At 39.6% G+C, this 25,604-nt stretch overlaps 1 protein-coding gene across 2 annotated transcripts; it reads right to left on the bottom strand.

Annotated features, from left to right (window-relative positions):
* Positions 1 to 191: 191 nt before the first annotated feature.
* LOC109992742 (nuclear receptor subfamily 5 group A member 2) lies at positions 192 to 24,023 on the bottom strand. 2 transcript variants are annotated; one of them, XM_065963165.1, is made up of 7 exons: positions 23,788 to 24,023; positions 21,549 to 21,670; positions 21,002 to 21,143; positions 19,060 to 19,715; positions 8,337 to 8,456; positions 6,963 to 7,110; positions 192 to 4,290 (listed from the first exon to the last, which is right to left on the bottom strand). In XM_065963165.1, the coding sequence occupies exons 1-7, from the start codon at positions 23,807 to 23,809 to the stop codon at positions 4,037 to 4,039; spliced, it is 1,464 nt and encodes a 487-aa protein (XP_065819237.1). In that variant the 5' UTR covers positions 23,810 to 24,023; the 3' UTR covers positions 192 to 4,036. The 2 variants fall into 2 exon arrangements, with proteins under 2 accessions (XP_065819237.1, XP_029135443.1); XM_029279610.2 differs by having other exon boundaries at positions 21,549 to 21,667.
* Between the last annotated feature and the right edge of the window lie 1,581 nt (positions 24,024 to 25,604).

Genomic DNA, 25,604 nt, shown 5'->3' with positions numbered 1-25,604 from the left:
CAAAGCGATACCAAGAGAATCAGCTCCACAACATCAGCCATTTGACCTCGACATAAAGCAGAGAACTTTTTTTTTATAGAGTTGAAATGTTATCTTCTTTTTGCAGTAGATCTTCACTTCACAACATAAATATACTGTACAAAGTGAAAACACAACAGCTGTCTCGAATGGAAAACATGTATGAAGTAATGTGTGTGTGTATGAGTGTTTGTATGAGTGTTTGTGTGTATGTGTGTGTGTGTGTGTGTGTATGTGTGTGTGTGTGTGTGTGTGTGTGTGTGTGTGTGTGTATTAGTGTGTATTAGGCAGACATTAAGTTAAGGCAGGCGGAGTGATTGTCTACAATACAGTAAATTCAATGCATGAATGAACAAATTCAAATGTCCACAGTGAGAAAGTTGAGCTGCACAATATTCATCACACACACACACACACACACACGCACACACACACACACGCACACACACACACGCGCACACACACACACACGCGCACACACACACGCGCGCACACACACACACACACACACACTGCTCTGACTGTAATGACAGTGACAGTCAACATCAGTTACATTGTCTTCATCGCTGAGAGTCATGTGCTTTATAAAAAAAGGGAGGGGGTCACTTTTAGAAATCCACTTTGATACTTTTCAACACAGATAACACTGACGGCTACAAAATGCAGCCCAGGTGTTGTTGGAGCTATAGGTCAGCTGTCTGATACTGTGTGTAGGGCTGATAAGGCCTGTGCTGGTAGGAACTGGTGTCTTGTGAAAAAAAATATTTTGTTGATAGAGATTACTAAGCACAGGAATGTCAGATATCACGAGAAGAGAGTTTGGTGACCGTACAGTCAGAGATAATCTGGATTAAACGTGCTCACTTGTTTATTTTCCACTTTTCAACTGGACATAAATTGGTCCAATAAATAAAATCGTTTGTGTTGTGCACACTGATAGCTAATTGTTTGGCCGTTTGAAAAACAAATGGACCAATCAGAGCGCAGTAGACAACTGTTAACTATAAGAGACGCCCACACAAGAAGCTGCCCAGCAACAACCGAGAGCAATGTCGGACAAATGTCGAAGAGGCGAGACCGTTGTAACTGTTTGTTTTAAATTGACCTTATCTACAGAAGCCCTAAGTGGATATACATCCATTAAATTCTATTTTACTACGTTTTCCTGGTAAATTTCAGATGTTTTCTTGAGATCTCGACTTGTTTATCTGGTTATGATCGGATAACAACGCTGGTTTTCCCGTCAGAACAAGTTAATTTTTTAAGATCTCAAGAAACTGGCTGAAATGAACTCTTTTTCGCACGACAACCAGCAGTGTCATCCAAAGATAACTTGATTGATAAGGCGGGATCTCGAGAAAACGGCTGAGAAGATTTTCATCATCATGGGAACACAGAGTAAATTTTTCCTTTCATTGAAACGTGTCCTCTTAGGGCTTCATACTTTTACGTGGGGTCAGCACGACCTGGGGACCTCGTGTGAAATTTAAATTGACCCCACATGCTTGCATTTTGTGTGTCCCATCTGCAAGTGTACTCGTCTGGATATGACAAAGATTTATTAATATCATACTCTGGACATGATGTCAAGGCTCTGTGATGTTTTTCTGCTATTATTTTACCACCAGATTATAATCATCAAACCTGTTGAATGATAGAAAATGTTCCATAACACATGCTGCCAATCATTTCATCCATCTAATCATGTTCACATTTTAATCCTATGAAGTTTTAGAGCCTGCAATTCCTACAGATCAGTCTCATCATGTGATGTGAAGTTAGAAAAATAAAGAGTGAAAAAATATCAAATCACAGACAATAAGTAATGTCACGCAATCAACATTACCTCGTCGCTTGCCTAACTGCTGCAGGTAACGTGCAGTGAGATTTACTTTTGGGATGCAGATCAGAGATCTCTGTTAGTATTACAAACTCGTTCTGGTGCCATATGTAAAGGGCTTAAAAGAAACTCAAAGCTGACGTCTGTGACATTTCAAATCGCCACCTGAAATGTGTTTTTTTTTATCAACATAACATAACATAGAGGATGAAATAATTTTCTGATCAGTCAGTCCGCACAGCATCCAGTGTGCTGAGAGTAATAACGCAGTGTGAAAGGGTCAACTGTTTCTCAAGGTGTTGGAAATACAAACGATTTAATAAAAGAACCTCACATCAAATGATGATGAGGCAAACACTGTTGTCTTTGTCTCTCATCGCTCTCTTATCATTTTCACACTCTCTCTTTATTTTCTGCTTTTGAAGTTTTCCCTTCTTCCTGTCTCTCAGTCTCGTTATGTTGGGAAAGGTTTTGATGACTCACTGAATAAAAATGTGTTTTCCTTATCTTGTCCAACCTCAATATATAAATACGTTAACAACTCTATACAATAAAACAAATCTAAGTTGAACCCCATCGTTTACTATTATATTACTATATTATCATACTCTCACTGATAATAATCGAGAGATAGCGTCATGAAAGAAGTCTCAAAATCTGTCATGAAAAGTGAAGATTAGCTCGAGCGACAAGAATTTAACAAAAGTGCCCACAACTATAGTGTCATCCTCTGGTGTGAGACTTTACCCAGCATGCTCTCACTCCCAGGTTGTCAAATAGCCAAACTTGGTCAGTGGTGGACGAAAAAATGACGCTGTACGTAAAAGTCCACTTATTTTGTTGCTTAAAAATGTCCAAACTGTGACCTTGTTAATAACTGTTGCACTTCCAACAGGTCAACAATCAACATGATTTATAATCAGTCTGTGACCTCAGAGCCTTGGGGTGAATATCCGTCACCAGTGGGGTGCCTAGGTCAGCCATTTTTCGAGGTGTAGGGTCATTTATGCTCCATGTCCGATACACATACAGTATGGAAACAGAAGGAGCTTTCTGCCATCATGTTGTCTTTATTTCTGCACGGTTTGGAAGCTTATGGATACAGACTAAATGCTGCAATACCACCGGAAACCATGGGGGGGGCAGTGTGGAGCAGTGTAGACAACAGTTTAAGCCAAACCAGCAAAACACAATGAAGCAGATTATTCGGAAAAAGGGCAGAAATGTTTCAGGAAAGATTGTGTAGTTGGTTAGGAACTACAAACATAAATTATTTTTTTCTTGCCCGAGCAAAGGGACAGACAACGACACCTGAAGAGCTGGGCGCAGATCAGACGGAAACTGAATGTCAGTTGGACGGCAGCTAAAGAGAAGTGGAGGTCCCTGCCAGACTGCGCCTTCTAGTGGATGCTTTTTGTAATGTCTATCCCAACTGAAAGGATGCATGGGTAAAATGTAAGCGACCTATTTCAAGTGAAGAGTTCATCAATGAGCCTTTTGGGTAATTTTTCTGAGCTGTTTTTGTTTTGCAGACTGTGTTTGTTCAACATCTGCTCACCCAAAAGTGTTGTTTGAAACTGTTCGGACATCAGAAAAAAAAAAAAGAAAGAAAGTGTGGATGTTTTATAAGGACGTGAGAATAGCTGTGGACAGTCTTGTCACATGTAACCTTGACAACATGTTTTTGATGCAGACTGGGGGAGCATCTTCCTCCCAGTGTAAATGTTAGCTGGGCAGCTTGGCCGTCTGTGATGCCGGATCAATATTTGTCAATAGAGGATATTACATAAATCCAACAGCAGATCTGAATTGAGATTTTTTTTTAAAACAGGGTACAAAAATTCAGTTTCTAAAGGTCATATTTTATGAAGCTCTGCAGGATATGAAAACACTGACTATGAAAATCTCATCTCAATCTCATTTAATCTCAAACTCTAAAGAACATTTTTACCCTTTTTTTACCCAAACAAAAGCCCTTTCAAAGAGGATCTATTGTGCCAATCTTTATATGACTTTCTTTCATTGCACTCACACCCACCCTCCCACACCCACACACACACACACACACACACACACAGACACACACACACACACACACACACACACACACACACACACACACACACACACACACACACACACACACACACACACACACACATGACAGCAGAGCATCCCTCACACACACGCTTGTTTTGCGTGCAGCATCTCGATGAGCAGGTTGTTGCAGGGCACCTCTCCGCTCAGGTGCATGTAGCACAGGTAGTCCTCGGCCTGCGAGCTCAGAGAGCGCAGCTCCGGCAGACGCACCACCAGCTGGGTGAACTTCTCCTGGAACTGAGGGTAGGTGGACAGAGTGTACTCCAGCAGAGCCCCGTTCACCTGCTCCTGGACGCCCTCCACAAACGCCTGGTCCTCCAGGAGCTTCACGTCTGAAACACAACAAACACACACACACGGGCAAATGATGAAAAAGCCTCAGTGACCGTAGAAAACATGGACAAAGTCTCCGTGACGTCACCCATTAGGTACTAAAGGGGAATTTTGAAGTCAATCTCTGGTGGTCGCCGTATTAAAAAAAAGTATCTCAGCCTAACTTTTGGTCAACCTACTAACAGTCAAAGAGGTGTCAAGACAAAAACTATTCAAGAATGTAGTGAACGTGGCAGAGCCAAATATACCTGCCAACATTTAGCTTTCACAAGCCCACAGGGGGGGCTGTGCCTTGACGACTCACTTGTGAAGTCCAGAGCTGATATCCTGGGTCACATGCTTGGGTTTTAAGCGTCAAACAGTGTACTTCCTGTATTTTGGTGTATTTTATGCATTTATTTGTCATGAAATTGTCCTTGGTTTGGTGAAGGAAAACATAAAACTAATTATTAATTCATTTATATAAAAATCAAGATATTGGAAAAATGTATGTCAAATTCCAAAAGTCTGGGCTCACAACCCTCTCAGTATTTGAGGAGTGCTGAGATGAAATTTAGAGGTGCCGAAGCGATCCTAAAATGGGTCTAAAATCGTCTATTGTGACATCATTCAAATGGTAGTTTCCTCTTAATTTTTGATTCTCCACATTTAAACATTAAAGGGGGATTCACCTTAAATTTCTATGTTTTTGTCCAGACATTCAGTTGATCCAGTATAGAGTATTATAGATCCAGGTTATAATCTGTGCAGTGGTGTTGATAGCTTGATGACAGGCAATCATTTTGTCGTTTTAACTTTCGGCTCGTGCAGAGTGCAGTTGTGCTCACAGCCCCTTGAATCAGGAGGTGGGTTGCCAAGTCGAGGGGACAGAGGGTTGAGAGTGTGTGTAATTTGTGTGTGGATGATGATTTGCTGATTATTTGGCAACTTTGGTGTCTTCAGACAAACATACAAAACGTATGGATCCATGTACAGTATAAATGGATTATTTCAAGAAATAACAAAACATGGGGGGGGGCGGGGGAGGGGGTTGGGGGTGGCCTTGAAATACGGGAGAAACAGGAGTGGTAGCAGGTATGTGCTGGTGACGGCAAAATGTCAAAATATGTTAAATACGTCAGGCTGGTGTTTGCGTCTGACATACATTTTGACTCAAAACAAAGCTTTGCCATTCTATGAAACAAAAAGAAAAAGAGGTTAATGTGACTATGAAACTGCTCATGAATAAATTTATCAATTTATTGGGAATCAACTTTTCTTAAGTGACGGCCTACTGTAATTAAGACTTGGATATTTGATGATTTGTTAATTCATGCATTTTAATATTACTAACCTGTAACAGTTATACTGTTTTTACTGTTTAACAGTTTGCTGTATTGCACATTTGGATGGAAAGCACTTTTGGCCGTTTAGGTTAAGACCTTTAAAAAGTGAAATATTTGCACTCAACGATCATGGTCAAATTTTCTTTCAGAGAAATTCTTCAATGAATGACCCTTAATGTATTTCAATGTTATGAAACTAACGTTACAATTTATGTCAGGAAGCCTGAAAGAGGAACTAAAAGGTCTCTGTTTAATAGTGGTATGCACTCATTCATTGATGCTATAGATTTTATATCCAGTATTTACTGTGTTTATTCTTTATGTAAAGAAATAGTGGGTGGATGTGTGCGTGCGTGAGACAATATCCCGGCCCTCCGGTGGACCAGCATTCAGCATCAGCTGAGCCCAGCTCTGAGAGTCCATTCACACAGTAATTAAATGTTTTGAATCAATGTTCTGAATCATCTTTTCATACCGCTTGAGGGCAATTAAATTACCCCCGAAAACCTGACTCTGAAGATGAGGGAGAGCGCGCGCGAGCAAAGCAGCCACAGGCAGAGACAGCAAATATTTTCTGCCCATATATGACAAGTGCTCTCACCATTCAAAAGCTCTTTGTTCCTGCTCTGCCAGCGCTAAACAGCAAACACTTCTGGGAATCTGGGCAAGCCACATCTATGCTCTCTCCATCTGCACAAACCGCCACGTGAATGTCGGCCCTGCCATCGAGTGAGAGAGCCATCCATTAGGCTTCTTTTGAATGCCATTAGTGGACAATGGAGGAGGATGTCTTTGTTAATATTGGCTTTTGTCAACCCGAGAAATTTAATTAAGTGAATTTATTGGAGGGGAAAAAAGGCCAGTTTGGAAAACACTCGTAACCTTACAGATAAATAGGTACGGCAGATAATCTGCGATTGTGACATTTCTTTCATTAAGATGTCAGACTTGCTTTTCAAATTCCTCTAAAGGACAGCATCAGTATGGCCCCCGCAGCCCGACCGGGTTGATTGATTTTTTTACGTCCAAACACTCTTTTATTCTGACAAATCATCAGCAGGACACACATGTAAACTCAGTTATTCACAGACGGGTCAATCAATGCTGAATGTTTTCTCACATAAAATATATATAAAGGAAGAGAATATATCATAATTAAATGTTGAAACAGTTCCAGCTCTTTCAGCATCTCAATATAAACCTCAGGTCAAATCAGCTCTGATTGCAGCCTCTGTTTTCTTTACGTCACATTTCTTGCCGATGACCATCACTGAGTTTGAATCATTTTTAATGGAGTATACTCCGTGTGATCACCGTGATGAAGCACAAACGTGAGGCACACTCACTTGGGTTGAAAAGGAGGAGGAATTTCAGACAGGCGATCTCTCTGCGGTCCACCTGCAGCGCCCGCAGCCTCGCCGCCAGCTCCTGACCCCTCTGGACCAGACCGGACAGAGTGGCCTCAGCTTGGGACAGGACGAACGACAGCTCCACCTGGAAACAGAGTCCGGGTTATTTTCTCTTCAATTCATTAAAATGTCAACTGAAGGAGGAATTGTTTCTACATTTCTCAGTTTTCTGTTCTCTGCTGTTGACTGAGAGCCATCATCAAATCATCACAAATAATGAAAGGTTTGTTTGTTAGTTCTTTATTTATTTATTTATTTTGCTTCTGGAGAACATTTTGAAATTTCAAAAATAATCAAGAATGAACAAATTCCTAAACTTGCAAATCAATCAAATGACGATTTTGAACTTCACATTTAAACCATTACACATACCACATAAAACAAGCACTAAATATATACTGTATGTCTAATATATGTTTACAATATTTCCAAAAAATGAGACAGTTACTTTTTTTGGTAGTTTTGTCATTTTCATAATGAAGTCAAAATGTTAACGAGGGTTAAACTGATGTGTTGTGGTTAGTTCCAAAGGTTCCAGTCCACACACTAAGAGTCATATAAAAGTGAAACTGTTACAAATACATTCAAATTACTCCCAAAAGAGACAAAAAAAAAATCCAGATTGAAGATTTCAGAATGTCAAACGTTAAGTCAAAACATTGAGATTTTTTAAAGATTTATTTTTGATCTTTTTTTATGCCTTTCTTTAGAGGCAGAGTCAGAAATCAGGGACAGAGAGAGTGTGGAACGACATGCGGGAAAGGAGCCACAGGTTGGATTTGAACCTGCACCGTTGGCCCTAGAGGACTTCCACCTCTGTACATGGGGAGCGCTCACCAACCACTAGGCCACTAGTGCCTAAACATATTGAGGTTAAAGCGAAATCTTTAGGCTAAAGCCAAATAGACTAATAAAGTCAGTCTGAATTAAAGTTTTAAACGATGGCCAGTGTTAACCACTTCCTGTCATTGGTGCAGCTTTAAATGTGGCACATTAACATCAAGGTCTCCGAAAGTCTTTATTATTTCCTATAACCTTATTAGTGTTTGGTCATCGTGCATGTCAGAGCTGCTCTAAGAAGCTGTTCTGATGTAGTATAAACATGTTTTGTTTTTGCATAAAAGCATCCATATCTGCCGATGTTTTGAGTTTTGAAAAAGATGATCAAAACGTATCAATACCATCAGTGTAAACACAAAATAATTTGTAAAACAATCACTGGTTTAGTTTTGAGTTTTAGACTCGTATGACTTCAAAGATTTGTGGACACTGTGCAGGAGGATGATGGGAAGTGCGTGAGGGAGGTGTTACCTCTTGGCCGGTCACCAGCAGGATACTGTCTTCCTGTCCGTGTTGCACTTGTCTGAAAATGTGATCCAGGACCAGAAGTTCAGACCAGCAGTTATGGAGCAGCTTCATTTGATCTCCCACCTTCGGGAAGCAAACGCACACACACACATACACACAAACACACATAGTCAGAATCACAGAGACATGAGCCCAGTTCAGACTGCCTGTTGAACGCTACTGTGACATCCTGCCTTTAAAAACGAGTTAAAGTCGTCCCACCTCTGTACCACCGCCAAGAGAGGCATTAACAGAGGCATTACGGGGGGGGTACTGTTTCTTTAAACACAATAATATTAGTGTGGGGGTAGATGCAATATAGGCAAATCAAAAACAGCGAGCCAAAAGAGCTTCAAAGTGTTTGTAGCGATGTTAAATGGGGCTTCATAACGGGTCTGTTGTGTAATCACAATCTGATAAAGGCTATAAAGACATTTAGCTTTTAGTCTGAGGTTTACTTTGTCCATGCATATATTCACTCTAATAGTGTCCCATATATGGCAAAAACTAAACCTGTCTCCTCAAAATGGCTTTTGTTAATTCTTAACTTGATATCCTAAACACGTTCTTTTAAAGATTACAGAAGTTATTTATGCCGATTACAGAGTGCCATTTGAAAGTCGTTCTGCCCCTGATCCAACGTAGGAGGTAGAGACAGAAACGTAAAGAGGGAAAAAAGCTATGTGTGACATCAGGGCCAGTGAAGTGGAACAGAGCTGTGTGTGTGTGTGCCTGAGTTTGTGTGTACGTGAAGCTCCTGTGTGCTCACATGCTGTGCCTTTTGTGCTTCAAATGCATTTTTCAATTTAAACACTGAGAAACCAATATCACTGCATTACAGATGCAATGTCTTAGTACAAAGGCGTAATAAAGGCCAAACTATGTTGAGACATAAGATACAGGGCTGTTTGGAATCTGGAACTGGAATCTGGGAGCGGCTTTAAATTCACTGAAGTACTAGATTTTTGTTCTTCACAGTTTTTGTTGTTTTTTTTGTGGATGGCTTGTCACAAATTGTCACACCACAGTCCCAGGTTCAAGTCCAGGCTCAGGCCAGTTGGGGTTCAAGCAAAAACAGTACTCTGGTTAAAGTCATGGAAGCTGCGTTAATAAAATGGCAACCACTCATGGTAAATGGACTTCAGCTTGCAGAGAGCTTTTCTAGTCTAGGGAGCAATTCAGGGTTAAGTGTCTTGCCAAGGACACATTGGACGTGTTGCTGCAGGAGCTGGGGATTGAACCCCTGACCTTCCAATTGAGAGACGACGACTCTACCAACCACATGGGACTCATGGTCATTTTGACCAGTGATTTAATCTGCCGATCATTTTCACAACTTGATCTTTCTTTCAGTAAAATGTCCGTACTTGTCTGTATTTTATGAGCCCAAAGTGGCATCTTAAAACTGGTTACACACACCACAAAGTCAAAACACTTGTCCCTTACTTTCATAAAGGCCAAATATGCAGCAAATCAATCCCTGATATTCCTGCTTGAAAAGTAGCTGAAGGTAGTTAATTATAAGATCACAGAATCTGGCTATTCATTTTCCTACAGTATACCAACCCTTACATGCAGCTCTGGTCTCAAGTCACTGCTGACTCTCACGTATCAAACACACATTTGCAACTTTCCAGATTATGATAATGCCACATATTTTCATTATATACGTTTGAATTACTTCTCTCTAAAAACAACCGTTCTGAATGTAATTTCTGAGAGGCAGTCCAGAAATACAGAACCTTTTTATCAAAATGTCACCATGAAAATACAGACGGTAAAAAGACAACGTGATTCCCGGGAGTTTGTAAACGTGTGAGTTACTTATTGAGATGTCGTGTATTTACGAGCATCGTCTTAGACCTCATCAACCTGCTCACCTCTCCCTCGACCCCCACCTCTCCTGGTCACATCTGCTCTACATTGGGGGGATGGGTGTGTGTGTGTGTGTGTGTGTGTGTGCGTGTGTGTGTGTGTGTGTGTGTGTGTGTGTGTGTGTGTGTGTGTGTGTGTGCGTGTGTGTGTGCGTGTGTGTGTATGTGTGTGTGTGTGTGTGTGTGTGTGTTTTCAGATTGAGCCTCCCCTCCCTCCTTCTCGCTGCAATATTGTCTGTAAACTGAAGGACACGGCCGCCATGTAATTCTCTAGCCACAGCTGCTAATAGGCCCAGACACACATTTGTCTGACACGGAGCTGACAGAATTACTGTCCACCTGAATGAAACTATATATCAGACGCGGAGGCGAGGGTCCAATCTTGTTGGCCACACACTCATCTGTACTGGAGCTGTGGTGGGGGTGTGGGTGTACGGTGATAAAGGAGGGGGGTTAAGGAAGCAAGAGGTCTCAGCGACCTCCTGCGCTTCCTCTCCAAGAGCAGTTAGACACTCAGCCAAAGAATCCCTCTGAAAACGTTTCAACAAGCTGAGCGCAGAGAGAGACAGAGGCTATATTTATTTCTATTTTTAAGGTTTATTTTGGGGGCTTTTTAAGCCTTTACTTTAGAGATATGTCAGTGGATAGAGTCAGCAATCGTAGAGAGAGAGCGAGAGTGGGGAATGACATGCAGGAAAAGAGCCACAGGTCGGGTTCAAGTCCGGGGCCTCCAGCTTGGAGGACACTAACCACTAGGCTACTGGCGCCCTAAGAGAGAGGCTTTACTTAATCTCCAATATAACTGTCCATCTTAAGAGTGTAGAACTGGGTTTACCTCATATATCAGTTTGTATATCTGTAAGGCGTCATGTTGTCCGCGTGAGACTCGCACTTTCTCTCACAGCCATTAAGTAAAAATATTAAAAGATATTAAAAAAAAGAGTGTGTATGCTACACCTAGTGAAAGGATGAACACTGGACTGTCATGGCCTCTCTCATGGCTGTCAGCTTAATGAAGGCCAAAAAATCAAGTATTTCAGAAAGTTGATCCTGAGCATTTCTTCTGAAGGTTTACACTGACTTCATTTCCCATCATGCCTCTCTTTGTTTGATTATCATGTTATCAGTCTCTCTGTCTCATGGGTAGCTACTTTCTTCTAGCTGTGGTACTCTGCAATACAAATGCTCCACGAGTGTCTAAAGTGGTATTTTAGTTTGTATGCTGGAGTTTGTTTGTTTGTTTTGTTTGATGCTGCATTATAAGAAAAGAGATAAAGTAATCCAATAAACCCTCGTATTTAAATGTTTCTTCTGTGTTTCTTTGCTCAAGGTGTTCGGATTTTTGATGTTGTGTCATCATCAATGGAAATAAAGTGTCCATATATGATCTGTGTTAAATAATGTTGTTGTTCATTGAGTTTCCATTTTTGTCACATTGGGAGTATGTTTACATTTTTTACAGTATGTTAATCTTGGAGTTACTTACCCTAGCAATCTTTTTTTTTTGTTCACAAATATTGATCTCCTGGCACAAGACCACACCAATAATGATGTCATCAGTTAGTGCAAGGCCACCAATAAGGGGGGGGCTTTCTGGGGCCCAGCTGCATGACAGTTAGAAATAACATAACCCATCCTAAATTTAACCAATTATAACACAATTTTGTTTTATAACTTACTATTCACCCGTTTCTTATTAACACACACAAACATTGTTTAGTTCATTTTCAAAGGTTATAGACTTTAGGTCAAACTAGATCAGGATGTAACATAATGGTATGATGTGTTGATCCTGTATGCTATGTATGTAATCTTTTGATTTATTTTTATTTTGATCGGGTTTACATTCTGTTATTTTAGGGACATGCTTCTCACACACATGCACAAACAGGATGTGGACATGCATTGGTGGACAGATGTCAGAGTGAAGCTGTTACAAGCTGCTATGCAGGGAGTGCACCAGAGGAGTTGGGGGTTCAGTACCTTGCTCAAGGGCACCTCGGCAGTTGGGAAATTTAATCATCATAAAAGTCTTGCATTCACATTATATTTTTATATTTATCTTTAAACTGGAACTCTCCAAGACATCGTGACAGCGTGCTGTTCAGCTAGCTTAAAAAGCGGTGACAATGTAAAGTATTTATTCAGGCAGCCACATTAAATTTATATTAGACATTTTTGGAGATCAATAATCAGTGATAGCCATGATAAACTGCTCTAACTAGTCTCATTTACAAACATACTGTAATAGCCACAGGACGAGCTAAGAGCAAATTAAGATTCAGAATAACAAATTTACGCTGTGCTGAACATCATCAATAGTCTGAATGGGTTGAACAAAAACAAAAACAAGACAGGAGACAAACAACAGAACTATGTATTGGTAGTAACAGATATATCGGGCAGATAGTGCCTTGCCACTGAGCATCGGTATAAATGTATTACAGCCCGACTGATACAGGATTTTTGGGACCTATACCGATATCAGGGAGAAAACGAAATCCGATTCTATTGGATTGGATCTCAAGTTCTATTGAGTGAGGAAGTGGAGAGAAAATCTTGTATCCCAGCACCTTGATGAGCTCACTCGTTCTTTGTTCCTCCCACATGTTTACACGAACAGAAAGGGGGCGGGAAAACTCTGCTAGGATACTCTAGTAAGAAACAATGGAATCGAGCTGATTTTGTCTGTTATGATGACTTGCACTGCATGCTGTTAGGACACGCTGTAAGAAGAGTTTCCCCTTAAGTATATAAAGTATTTGTCAGATGCGTCTCTGTTTTGTTGCTCAGAGTAGATATTGATGACTTCTACTTTTGGGCGTAACTCTTTGAACTCTTTTCATTTTTTTAATTGACTGTCTCACGTACATTTCCTTAAGCAGCTGAACGTTTGTGATGTTCATTGTTTGCTATTCCTCAGCATCGTCTTCTTTGCTTAACAGGTGAACAGAAGGTCAATCATAACTAGGGCTGGGCGATATATCGAGTTTTTAAGATATATCAATATATTTTCAAACAAGATATAGGGTAAGACAATATCTTTAATATGGATCTAGTTTATGTTGCATTAAAATAACATTACAGAGGTGCCAGGTCGCCTTTTTCTCATCTCACTGATAATGACTGTCTGTCTGTCCCTCTTAACCCTGCTCCTCCTCTCTCTCTCTTTTATTGTATTTAAGGAACATTTTTATTTTATAATATTACTTTTTAAATTCACAAACAGGTAGTTAATTTTTTCATGTGTTTTCACTGTTAATAAAATACATATCGACATATATCGAGTATCGCCATTCAGCTAAACAATATCAAGATATGTGTTTTGGTCCATATCGCCCAGCCCTAATCATAACGCAGGACAAAGGCCACGTCTGGTGAACCGTCGCAATCAATAGGTTCCATTCTGTTCACGATTTAACAACAATGTAGACGAGTGCAGCGCCGAGCTGCAGCAGAGAGCCGACATTTCCCCGTTATCGTCTGCATGGAATGTAATTATCCAGCGCAGGGAACAACAGCTCTATCTCTGTGAGGCAGAATATGCACGCTTTGTTCTCACTGTCTATGCTGGCTGTCCACTGTGCACAAAAATGATCTGACTTGTATCAGAAATGCATCAGGAATACACAAGTTTCTGTGTCTGATGATACAAAAAAGAAGAGTAGTGAGGTTAGAAGAATGGAAAAACGATGAATGTGACCATTTTTCCCATTAAGCCTGCTGTGGTTTCCTGTCAGGAGGTTATTATGTGGCATGAGTCTTTCGTACAAATGAGCAGATCCAGGTATTTTTGAAATAGGAGTAAACAAAACACCAAAGTTATTCTCTTCTCTGAGGGAGTAAACTTTCATGTTGACTGTCAGGGGTAGATTAGCTATCATTTGCTTTTTTTTAAGTATGTCAAATACCTCACACAGCACATTAAAACTTCCAAGTGTTTACAGTTTAAGATTCATGAATATATTCAAACAGTTAGCTGGATCAAAAGTTCAACAGGTTGTTCTCTGATGTTTTTTCATGTTCCTTTTTCAAAAGCTAAGGAGGCTTTTTCAATGAACATGTCTGCTAAACTCATACTTTTTGCCGTTTAAAAATTGACTCTTCTAGTATAAATGTTTCTCATTCAAACTACACATTTGGTGAAAATGTAATTAAAAAAGAAATGTTTTGAAGCCCAGAAGGCTCATGCTTAATGTTAGGGGAAGATGATGGTTGTAGTTTTTTATTTTTTTACAGAAACAGAACAATATCCTCTTTGGAACAGAACATAATCACTGCTCGGACTTTTGACTGAAATGAATTCCCTCACAAATCTCTAAACCAAAGTATTTTACTGACTAGACTTCAAAAAATGTTTTATTTTATTCAAACCTGAGCCCTATTTTATGACTGAACAAGCAGAGATGCAACCATACCTCACATTATGTTTAAAAATGATTCTCAATATGGACCGTTAAAATCTATGATTTGTATTGTTCAAGACCCTTCACCAGCAGAAGGCGCTGCCTGCTTTTGGCTTCTCTTGGTCAAAGTCGGTTGAAGAAGAAGAGAAAAGTGCAGACAAGAAAAAGGCAAGTGAGGTTTTTAAGATTGAGAATGCGATCTCGTTTTAAAGCGAGGGGAGTAAAAAAACAGCAACAAAAACAGCGTTCAAATACGGCGAGAGACTGATGACCGTTACAGATAGCACAGCCAACGTGATGCAGCGCGTGAAACAGTGACACATTGAGAAGCCCAAGACACCAAAAAACATATTGATAAGATACCTTCACCCAAACGTGTGTAAGAACCTTTCAGATATTTAGGTTCACTGAGTTTGGGCTGATGATCAACACTGTAAAGGCAGTCATAATGACCCGACTTTCCATGAACATTATTGAAAACCAATATTGGGGTGACACAAGCTGTTGTTGATAAATTCAGGGCCTGAGTCACTAAATGACTGTGCTGCTTTTGCACCAGCTAAACCTGTGTTAATGAATCAAAAGAGACCTTGTCTAAATCAAAAAACACATGCAGGGGGTTTCATGCACCCTGACATCTCTGCAAAGTAAACATCGTTTCAGTGCGTCGGTGCTGCGTATATTTAAATTAGCTGTTAGGCAGTCATTCAGGGATAAACTGTCCTCTTTTTATGCAAATATTCATAAATAATTCACCAGCGTCATCGCCACAAACAAGGTGGAACAAAAACGGTCTGCTGAGATAAGGTTAAGTTATCAGAGGTGTGACGCAAACATTCCAGTGATCAGGAAAACAATTATGCATCTGAATGACTTTAAAACTAATAATCTGCATATAAAGTCTGTAATTATTGCTTTGATTTGACCATTATTACAAAAACCACTGGTTGAATCAGTCCAGCTGTCAGCCTGGAGAGGACTGAAGATGCTGAGAAGCGATGCCTCCGAGAAAATGAGGCTCAGATTTGTTGTTCTAAGCGTCTATGAAAGAATCCCTCCAGGAAGACCTTTTTCTTAAAGAGTTAAAAAAAAATTAAGGTGAAACAGCTGTTGCATCTCAACATTCAAAGACACAAGAAAACATCGACTAAAACATTCGTTTCAACCTGCACAACATGGTTGTTATTATACCGTGATTGGTTAGTTGCAGCTGTGGCCGAGCAACTCCTGTGTGTCTGTGACGTAACATTTCTGCAAAACATCCAAGGAGGCTGTGTTTATGAGAGAGTTCTGTTGTTTGTGATTTAGCAAGCATCTTACTGCTCAACAGAAAGTTTTGCTTCTGTGGCAGTTTTCTCTGTAATGTCGGGAAATTTACATAAAAATCTAAAACTGTCAGTGGGCGGCGTTTGAATATGAGCTGGAAACAACACATCTGATTTGTCATCTCCATGACAATGAAAGATTCTGAGGAGTATTTTAGCAAAGCATCCTGCAGCATGACGATACCTTCTTGTCATTGGTCCAAGACGATGCAACAAATCTGTTGAGTAAAACAATGTGTTCTTTGTTTCTGGGAAAGGAAAGTTACAGAAGTAACAAAAACTGAAAGTGTTCATCCTCCTGATTATTCTCAGAAATGAAGAGTTCAATTATCGCTTTTTTGTCTTTTCTTTGGGTGAGGATGGTATCAAGGCACAAAGGGCAGATTAAATGTTGTGAAATCATTTTTTTAGATTACATTTATTCCACAGGAACACAAGCTGCCAGGGTGCAAAAATGTGGAAAACCTTTTGTTTTTTGCATCACATTGTTTATTTTTTGTTTGAGTCAATGCTGCATTTTTTTCCACAGAGGCATCTCTTTTTCTCCACTGACATTTTGTTGAAGCAGATAATCCAAAACAAGAGCCTGAGCGATATACATCAGCCAGCCGGTATTCTCAGAAGAGAATAATAAAGTGTTGCAGATTAAACAAGACTCATTAATTCTCTTCAGGTGTTGACTGAAAGGTGTCATCACTCAGTTTGTCCAGAAGATTGAGCTTCACCTTCGTAGTTTACAATGCTCTCAGCACTCTCTGCAGCAGGTGAATACAACACATAGAAGTGGTCGACAGTGTTAAATCACGTTAAATGACATTGTTATGCAGCTTCATGAATACATTTGCAGATCGATATCTGAGCAACAAATGTTGTACAATCCAAAAAGGAATGGTCTACTCATTTTTTAGCTGAAAAATATCACTATACTTGCTGCCAATGATATCCCTTAACCAAAAAATCTGGGGGTAATTTGTATTGGTGTAAGAAATCTCACACTATGCATGCTATAGCCGTAACAGAAAGAAACTGGTTGAGGTTTATAGTGTGCTACAAGAGTGATATCTGCAAACCTATGTTTACTATAGGATAGGAAACGATAGCATATGTTCTGATGCGATGAAATACAACATGGTGTGATGCAACACTATAGGCTACGCTTGGATTACATTCAAAGACAGGTTGTAAGCATGCAGATTTATATATTATGAGTGTGTGTGTGTATCATGTCTCAATAAAAGGTTGTCAAAGTAATTTTCCCTCATAGTATTAATAAAGGATATCGCCTTCTTCTTCCCTCTGCTAACTAGCAGTAATGACAACATGTCCGAGCCGGAATACATTTTGCAATGAATGATTTTAAGCCAGAATGGAGCAAGTCTGTTTGGAGTGAGAATCCAAACACAGGAAGGATCCAAGGCAACAATCAGCGCTTTTGTTGTTAGATGAACTGTCTAATTTGCCTGAATCACTTTGACCATGAGATCTTAAAAGACGTTTGTTTTTTGTCAATGCTGGCCCTTTTTACATTGAGTCGCTGAGGAAGGAAATATTTTAATTCTTATGTAACTTGCCTGATTTGTCAAATAATTAAAATCTTCCATTTTTATTTTGAGTGTAATCAACCATATTGTCAACAGGAGGAGCACTATTGATTTATCCAGTAAAGGATTATGAAGCAAAGGACCATGCTTCAGTGAATCATTTCAACTGTTACACACACTGCAGAGTGTTCGTATCATTGGCCATGAAAGCCCCTTTCAGCCTGTGTTTTTACAAAAGTGTCGTAACTAAACTCAGCCCTCATTATGTCTTTGTACAGTCATATAGATTCTGCGATGCTGTAATATTGCTGCCCCAGTCTGTGATTTCACATTGCATTTCAGCGCAGAAGCAGAAGCACGGCACAGCAGGGGGCTCCACATAGACACACAGCACTGTGCCCCCCTGCTGACTCAGCTGATCCCATCTCACCCCTGTAACGCCTCTGTTACTACCTCCCAAGACAGTAAGGAAAGGGGGGATCACTCCATCCCCCCATTGCGCCTCAGCAACATTCAGATTGAAGGCGAAACATCACAGGGGCATAAATATCCCAGCTTGACTCGGCAGTCTGAAAAGGGGCTAAAGACAAAACCACCAAACGACAAAGATGATGGAGTGAGACAGTGATTCATGTCCAATTACTATCCCAATGTGTGTGTGTGTGTGTGTGTGTGTGTGTGTGTGTGTGTGTGTGTGTGTGTGTGTGTGTCTAGTCTGATCAGCTGTTCAGCAAACAGCGAACAACAGTGAGTAATGATACCCTTACAAGGCCGATTGTATTCCAGCACAGCTCAACCTTACTGCAGCATCGTTGCTTTTTTTCAGAGCAGAAATATCAAAACAGTAAATATTATGTAGTGAAGTAAGAATGAAAAATAAAAACATCTGTCTTTGTTCAGGTCAGTCATTACTGAACACAACAAAACAATCAATATCAGGGCTGTCAGCGTTAACCATATAACAATATGGTTAACGCTGTAATATATAATTATAATAATAATAATAACAAACAAGTGATGTCACTCATTAATTACTGCAGGCCTGTCTCCAAACAGGAAGTAAACCTTGAGCTTGAGACAGTACAAAAATTCTAAATAAAAGCAAACAATTTTTAAATAAAATGCAAAATAATGGAATTTCTAACATGAAAAATACAAGTTAATAACGCTGTTATACTTTGGATGATTTCACTCTACACAGGCGGATAAACTAGGAAGTTAAAAAAAAAAGCCCAACAGCCAAAAAAAAGAGGGACACATAATTCTGAATGGCTTCTCTCTCATTGTTTCTAGTCACATAAGCTGCTTTTAAACTTTCATTAAACTCCTGAAAAAACTTTCTCAATGTGTGAACAAAAGTTAAATTCCTATTAACTGGTTCAACTAATGTCACTGTTTGAAAGGATGTTATACAAAAAATGATGGACTGTGCTCGATCAGAATAAGCCAGGGTTGATGTTTGAGTGACACAACAAAACTTGGAGGAGGAGTAAATGCATGTGTTCATGTGTCAGTATGAAGATTCAGAATATGAGACTCACCCTGAGCTCCTTGAAGAAGATGCAGCTCCGAGCCCACTCCACTATGGAGAAGAGGGTCTGGTCCGCCATGCGACACATGAGGCTGAAGTTGCTGGGCTTGTCCAGGCGGCCGCGGCCCCCTTGCTCCTGCTGCAGGTGAGTCACGATCTTATTCTGCACCACCAGCTCGTCTGGATCGCAGCGCAGCAGCTCCAGCACCAGCGGAGGAAGGCTGGGGGGCTGTGGTGAGGCAGAGGGGTACATGTCTGGGTAGGTGTATCCTGTCAGAGACTCGGGGGAGCTGGTGTAGTCGGGACACTCAGCTTTGATGGCCCTGCTGGGGAAGGCTGTGTACTGGTACTGAGTGGTGATGGACACGTGGGACTGCATGGCCATGCCCAGGGAGGGGGGTCCATAGAGGTTGGCCTCGTAGTCTGTGGGGGCGATGGAGCTCGGGGTGGAGGGGAGCAGGCTTTTGGAGATGGTGGGCAGGCTGTGCAGGGTGCCGCTGAAGCTGTAGTCGGTCTGCAGAGGAGAGGTCGGTGGAGGAACTGCGCTCTCCAGCTTGAAGCCGCTGGATCGTATCAAAGCCTTCTTCTGCTGCTTCAAGGCCCTGTCTCTCTTGTACATTGGGCCAAATTTATTCCTCCCCCCACGCATACGGTCTGCGCGCACCGCTGTCACACAAGAGAGGAGATGTGGAAAACAGATTTACAAATGAAACCCTATTAAAATATCCTTTATTGCCAAGATCCTCTGTGCAGCACTCCTTCATGAGCATTAGTAAAATAATCACCCTTTTCCACCAGTATCCTGGTATCCAACAGAGTAAACAACAGACATGCTGGCCATTTTTTGCTTCCCTTTAAGGGCTGAGAAGATTCCCCAGAGTCTGTGCAGCTCTCCTCCTTCTTGTAGCCTAAATAGAGCTTTTGATTTAAAACAGGGGAGTCTCCCGGGCTTTATCAGTAAGTCAAGAATGTGTCCTTTTCTCTGCTACGGAAGCAGGTGCTTTCCTGCATTGCTGTCTGGGAATTAAATCTCATCCCATGTGTTGGACACAATATGGGAGCCACCAGCCCAGAAATAATAAAAAAAAGGTATTATATATTTTATTCCATGATAATGGGCTTTAATGGAAACTAGAAAATAGGCCTACATAGTTTTACATTTTAAACATTAATTAATGCAATTAATACATCATACACCAGTCACATAAAGACTGGGGCAATTGTAACTTTTGTGTGTGTGTGTGTGTGTGTGTGTGTGTGTGTGTGTGTGTGTGTGTGTGTGTGTGTTTCCGTACATTAAAAGTGGAATGTATGTATTGTATATACATAATCTAAAAAATACTAATAAACTAAAAAAAGACAGGACAATTTTAATGTCATATTAACTGATTGTAACTTAAATGAAAGCAGACATTAAATTAATCACATTTCTGCTGTTTTATCTTATAATGTTAGATTTCAGGTATTTTCTGAATTCAAAGCAGATTTCATGTTTAGCAGAAAGCTATGCTACTATTCTGGTGGTTAATAAATCTTAGTTATTTTATTTGAGTCAAAGGTAGCCCAGATTTTATTAAAAATAAACTGATCAGCTAATGAGCAACCTAGCAAGACTATGTTAGCATATTGTTGATGACAATTTTTTTTTACTATTGGTCTGGAAATTAAAATGTATCATAGTTTGAACTTTTAACATTAATAGAATAATGCTAAAAAAAGATAAACCTCAAGATGATGTTTGTATGAAACTTTTATCATGGTGACATGATCCTGCTTCTTTATATCAGGCAGAGGGAGAGTGTCATCACTATCTTGTTTCTTATTGGAGGGATTGAGTATTTTGCAATTAGGCTACCCCTTGTTACAATTTACCCTGGTCTCCCCTAATATTAGCAAAAACAAAAGGCCCAAAATGATTATTATTTGCGGTATACGTATAGAGTGACCTGTACCTTCTAGTCGCATCCCGACGCTGAGGCACTTCTGGAAGCGGCAGAAAGGACACCTCTTCCTCTGGGTTTTGTCTATTTTACATTCCTGGTTCTCCGCACATGTGTACCTTTTGTTGTTCTGCACTGTCCTCTTGAAGAAGCCCTGTTAGAAAAGAGACAGGACATTTCAGAAAAATGCACCTCGTTTGAATACTTCAACCTCAGTAATATGCCTTTGAGAAAGCATTGCGGGAGAACGCAACGTTTTTTTTATGAATTATCATAAATAAAGTCAATAATAAATTTACGATAGAAACAAAACAAAAAAGAAACACGGAGCAATCTCTTGAAATTCTGCCAGTTACGGGAATTTAAAAAAAAAAAAAAAACATTTCGGCATGCATAATAAATACAACAATAATAGTTGGTGGTAATCTATCTTACCAAAATACGAATGTGAACGGCCACTAATAATTCGCTTCTTTTAGAAATCGATGCATTAAAGGTTAAAATGAATAATAAATAATAAATAATGTATTTTTTCTCCGGGTCCCTCCGTGTTTGTTACCTTGCAGCTCTCGCAGGTGAGCAGACCGTAGTGATAGCCGGACACTTTGTCTCCGCACACAGGACACAGCTCTTCCAGGTCATCGTCGTATGTGTATTCCATAACCTTCAGAGTCACACCTGCTGCACACACACACACACACACACACACACACACACATTAATCCAACTGACAGACTAAAGAGTAAAATACAAATAATGCCCTATCTATCGCTATACTCGTTTATAAAGAGATATAGCTACATAAGAAATGCATGACACACCTAACGTTGACTTTTAAGAAGATTTAAATACATGTTTCGTATTTCAGATGACTGATGGAATTTTCCTTTATCACATTAAAATTAAACATTGCGCCTCTGTTATGATTCAATATAAAAAAAATACTCGTCATCCGAATATCGTTTTCTAGGCTGTTTTATTTTTGCGAAATAGCTTCATAGTCTTGTTTTTCATATTTTTACACATAGCCTACAGTAGGTCTGATGTGAAAACTATTTTTGTTGTTGAAACTATTTTCAATGAAATGTATTTGTAAAACGCCTCTGTCTTTCATTTATTCCATATTTATTCTTCATTCGATTCTATATCCTATAGCAATGTTTTTTTAATTGAACGATTATATTATATAGGCTTACTTATAATTATATGCATATATTATATACGTCATATAAGAAGGAAAATCCTGTTTATGGACATTTAAATTTAAGGCCATACGAACTCGAACATTTGAGTCTATGTCCTAAATATGACTCTAGATTTAGTAAATCTGAATGATGGGATATTATTTCAGACATCATTAAAAGAGTCACACTATAGGCTGTGAGTTATTCTGGGCTTACAAACCAAATAAAAAAATCAACAGCCTGATTAATTAAATGACGAAATTAGAAATGAAAAAGATCGCTATAACTGCTGCGTTTATATGCTCGAAATGAAAGGGTAAGCTATTATTGCCTCCATAAATAGACTTTTTTCTCCTTTAAAGCAGTTGGGGGTACACGCACATCAGGTCAGATATAGGCTACGTGCAGGATATTTAAAAACCAAAAAAGAAAAACAGCAGCGAGGAAGAGAAGACAAGCGCGCACAATGAATCCACGCCACAAACATTTTAAAAATCACAATTCATTCTCTCTGTGATTTTATATTCATACATTTGAACACTTTCGTTTGATTTTGGATCTGCTGAGCAATTTTTAATCTTCAACTTTTTATTGATATGTTTTTTTCGAGAAATGTTTAAAAAGTAATTGTAGGTGGTTTTACGATCATTTGTCACGTTCACACGTGGTCATATTTCTGTTCTTAGATCCATCCATCAGCTAGAGCTGCGTGGACGATGTGCTGCTTTTAGCAAGCACCGACCACAGATGGCAGGTGAAGCCTTTATTAGGCAAGAAGAAAACACAAACATCTCACCCAGAAGGTTCAGCCAATGTATGGGAAATTACAGTACAATTAAATAAATAAATAAAATAGGCCTGTAGCACACCATGCTGTGGTGCTAAACTCAGCCTGGAGTCTGGAGCGGAGCTTAGTGACACGCAGCGGGTTACTTCACTGCTGCTCACAGCACGTCATATGAAAGAGAGTTTCAATGAACTGAACTGAACAGATATGTACTGACACACACATAAACACACACACAGAGGGAGTGAGTATTAAGCGGCAGATATCAGAAAAAGAAAAAGAACATCTTAAAAGGTTATCAGAATAAGATGAAAATTATTATTGTAATTATTTATTTATTTATTTATTATCGCTATTTCCTTCTTAAACGAGTATTTCATTTGAAACTCTTGTTGTGTTACAAAGTGTTAGGCTATGTTTAAGTGCTATTGCGAGTAAATTACCGTCTCTTTAAATGATATATGATGTTATTATTTTTGCACAACTTTTCTTTTTTAAATGAGGTTTCAAATTGAATTGAACTGAAAGGCCTACTTTAAAAATGAAAGAGTCGTCTTATTCTAAGGTGGCTCGCTGCTTCAGGTGGGCCTAACTGTTGCTGTAATTTCTGCTAAAATAATCTGATAGTCTAATTCTCATTTGACAACTACTAATTTAAATAGATTGTAAAAAAAAAAATCAGGTGAGGGATCCTTTTTTGTAAACTACACGCTCTTTTTCATCTACCTTGATTGAAGTTTAAATTGGTTTCATGACTCTAACATTATTAATTGTCATTTCTTCCACGGACACTGAAGCTGTGAACACGCTGTGTGAAAGAGACTTACCGTGAGATTTATCTCCCAACATCTGATCAAAAGCCAGTCGGTGAAGATTGTCTGATAGTTTCAATCTGGATGTAGCTGTCGCTGCAGCCTTGCAGCGGCCGCTGAGGAGGACAAAATAAATGTAAAAAAAAAAAAAAAAAAAAAAAAAGACACAAATCCGGATGGCCACTGTCTATAACAATGCTGCCTCAGAGCGGCGGATCTGTGGTGAATAGGCCTGCGAGCGTGATGATGACCATGAAGATCTCAGAGTGAAACTCCCTCAGTCCGCTCGCTCTTTACTCTGATTCCCTTATCACTAAAGTTAGATTACTGAAACGCCATTGGTGGACGCGGCGTCACGTGACGGATGCTCGCTGCCTCCTCCGGGAGAGAAATGCTTGGACAGGATAGAGGAAGAGCGGTGCTGATGGAGGAGAATTAATACTCACAGAAACTGCTAAATGAAGCTGTTTTCAGGAGAAGGAAAACTAAGAAATTAGAGTTTTATTTCAGATTAACAACCGCAGAAGGCCTTATTTTAAACTAAGCTCTACTAGTTAAAGCATAAAGCAATCATTCATGGTTGTATTTCAATATTATTTAGGCCTATTCATAAATAACTAAAATATATAATTCTTACCAGGATAATTATTATTGATATTTAAGCAGTTATAGGGTAAAATTAATTGGGTTGTCAGACCTTCTAATCTGGTGTTAAAGCCTCTGTGAGGATGGGGGTCTGTGTCGTTTTCAGCCCCTGTGACCACAGCAGTACCTCTTATCTGTTCACTGATCTTGTCCTGTACATCTGTAGTTAGGGTTTACTCACAAAAAAACATCATATCCTGTTTCTTTTATGAGTCAAATGTATCACTCCGTGTGAATTTGAGGCAGTTACCACAGCGTGCTGTAAATCATCTCGTCTGACACATACCCCCCACCTGACAGCAGTAACAGCTCTAAAAATAACAAAAAAGAAACCGTCAATCGTGTTGATGACGGTCTTGTTTACTGTTGAAGGTCAAAAAGAGGCATCACTTTTAATTTTCAGTCTGTTTCAGAAGCAGCTACAAACTCCTCACAGGAGCTTTAAGTTCATCATTGAAACTAAGGTGTTCATTGCTTAAGATGTGTGGCTTCTGAATGGGTCTGTTTTATTCATTTAGGCTAATACGTTGCAAATCAATGTTCAACATCCTGTGGGATTTCATATGACCTATACAGCTATCACTCTGTCATGACTCCAGGCTGCGTGTGTTCATACAGTTCACTGATAAAGCTTCACTTCAAGCTTCATGATCAAATAAAGAGCGTTTGTGTCTGAACATCTGTGGGGAGTGTTTTCAGTTTGAATATTTATGAAGTGCCCTGATGTCTTTGATTATACAGAAGGACCCTTTAATAATAATTTAATAAAACATGCATAGAAAACTATACAGGACAAAAAGTGTTCAAGGTTTAAATGTTCCTGGGAGTTCTTCTGTGTCATGTCATTATCATCTTTTATAGTGTTATAATATGCACCAAAATAAATACAACAAAAGGTGTTATCACTGCTCTCTTTAAGTGGTCAATACATGTGGCCTCAGGTTTGTCCGAACTAAAACTTCCCTCAGTTTGTTCAGATGGCAGATCAGCTGCTCGTGTACAGAGGCAGCAGAAATCAATGTCCTATAATTCATCTTAAAACCACATTATTAACAACCAAATGCACTCTAACACTTTGGCAACCGGCCGTCACAGCTTTGTGTTCTATGTGTAAAATAAAAACACATTATGTTCAATCATAAAATGGTAAATGGACATGAGCTTGTCACACCTATATATTCACACAC

The sequence above is a fragment of the Labrus bergylta genome, chromosome 2, assembly GCF_963930695.1.
Source record: "Labrus bergylta chromosome 2, fLabBer1.1, whole genome shotgun sequence".
In the NCBI taxonomy this organism is placed as follows: domain Eukaryota; kingdom Metazoa; phylum Chordata; class Actinopteri; order Labriformes; family Labridae; genus Labrus; species Labrus bergylta.
Note: the sequence above shows the minus strand (reverse complement) of the source record. Positions and strands in the feature narration are given on the sequence as shown.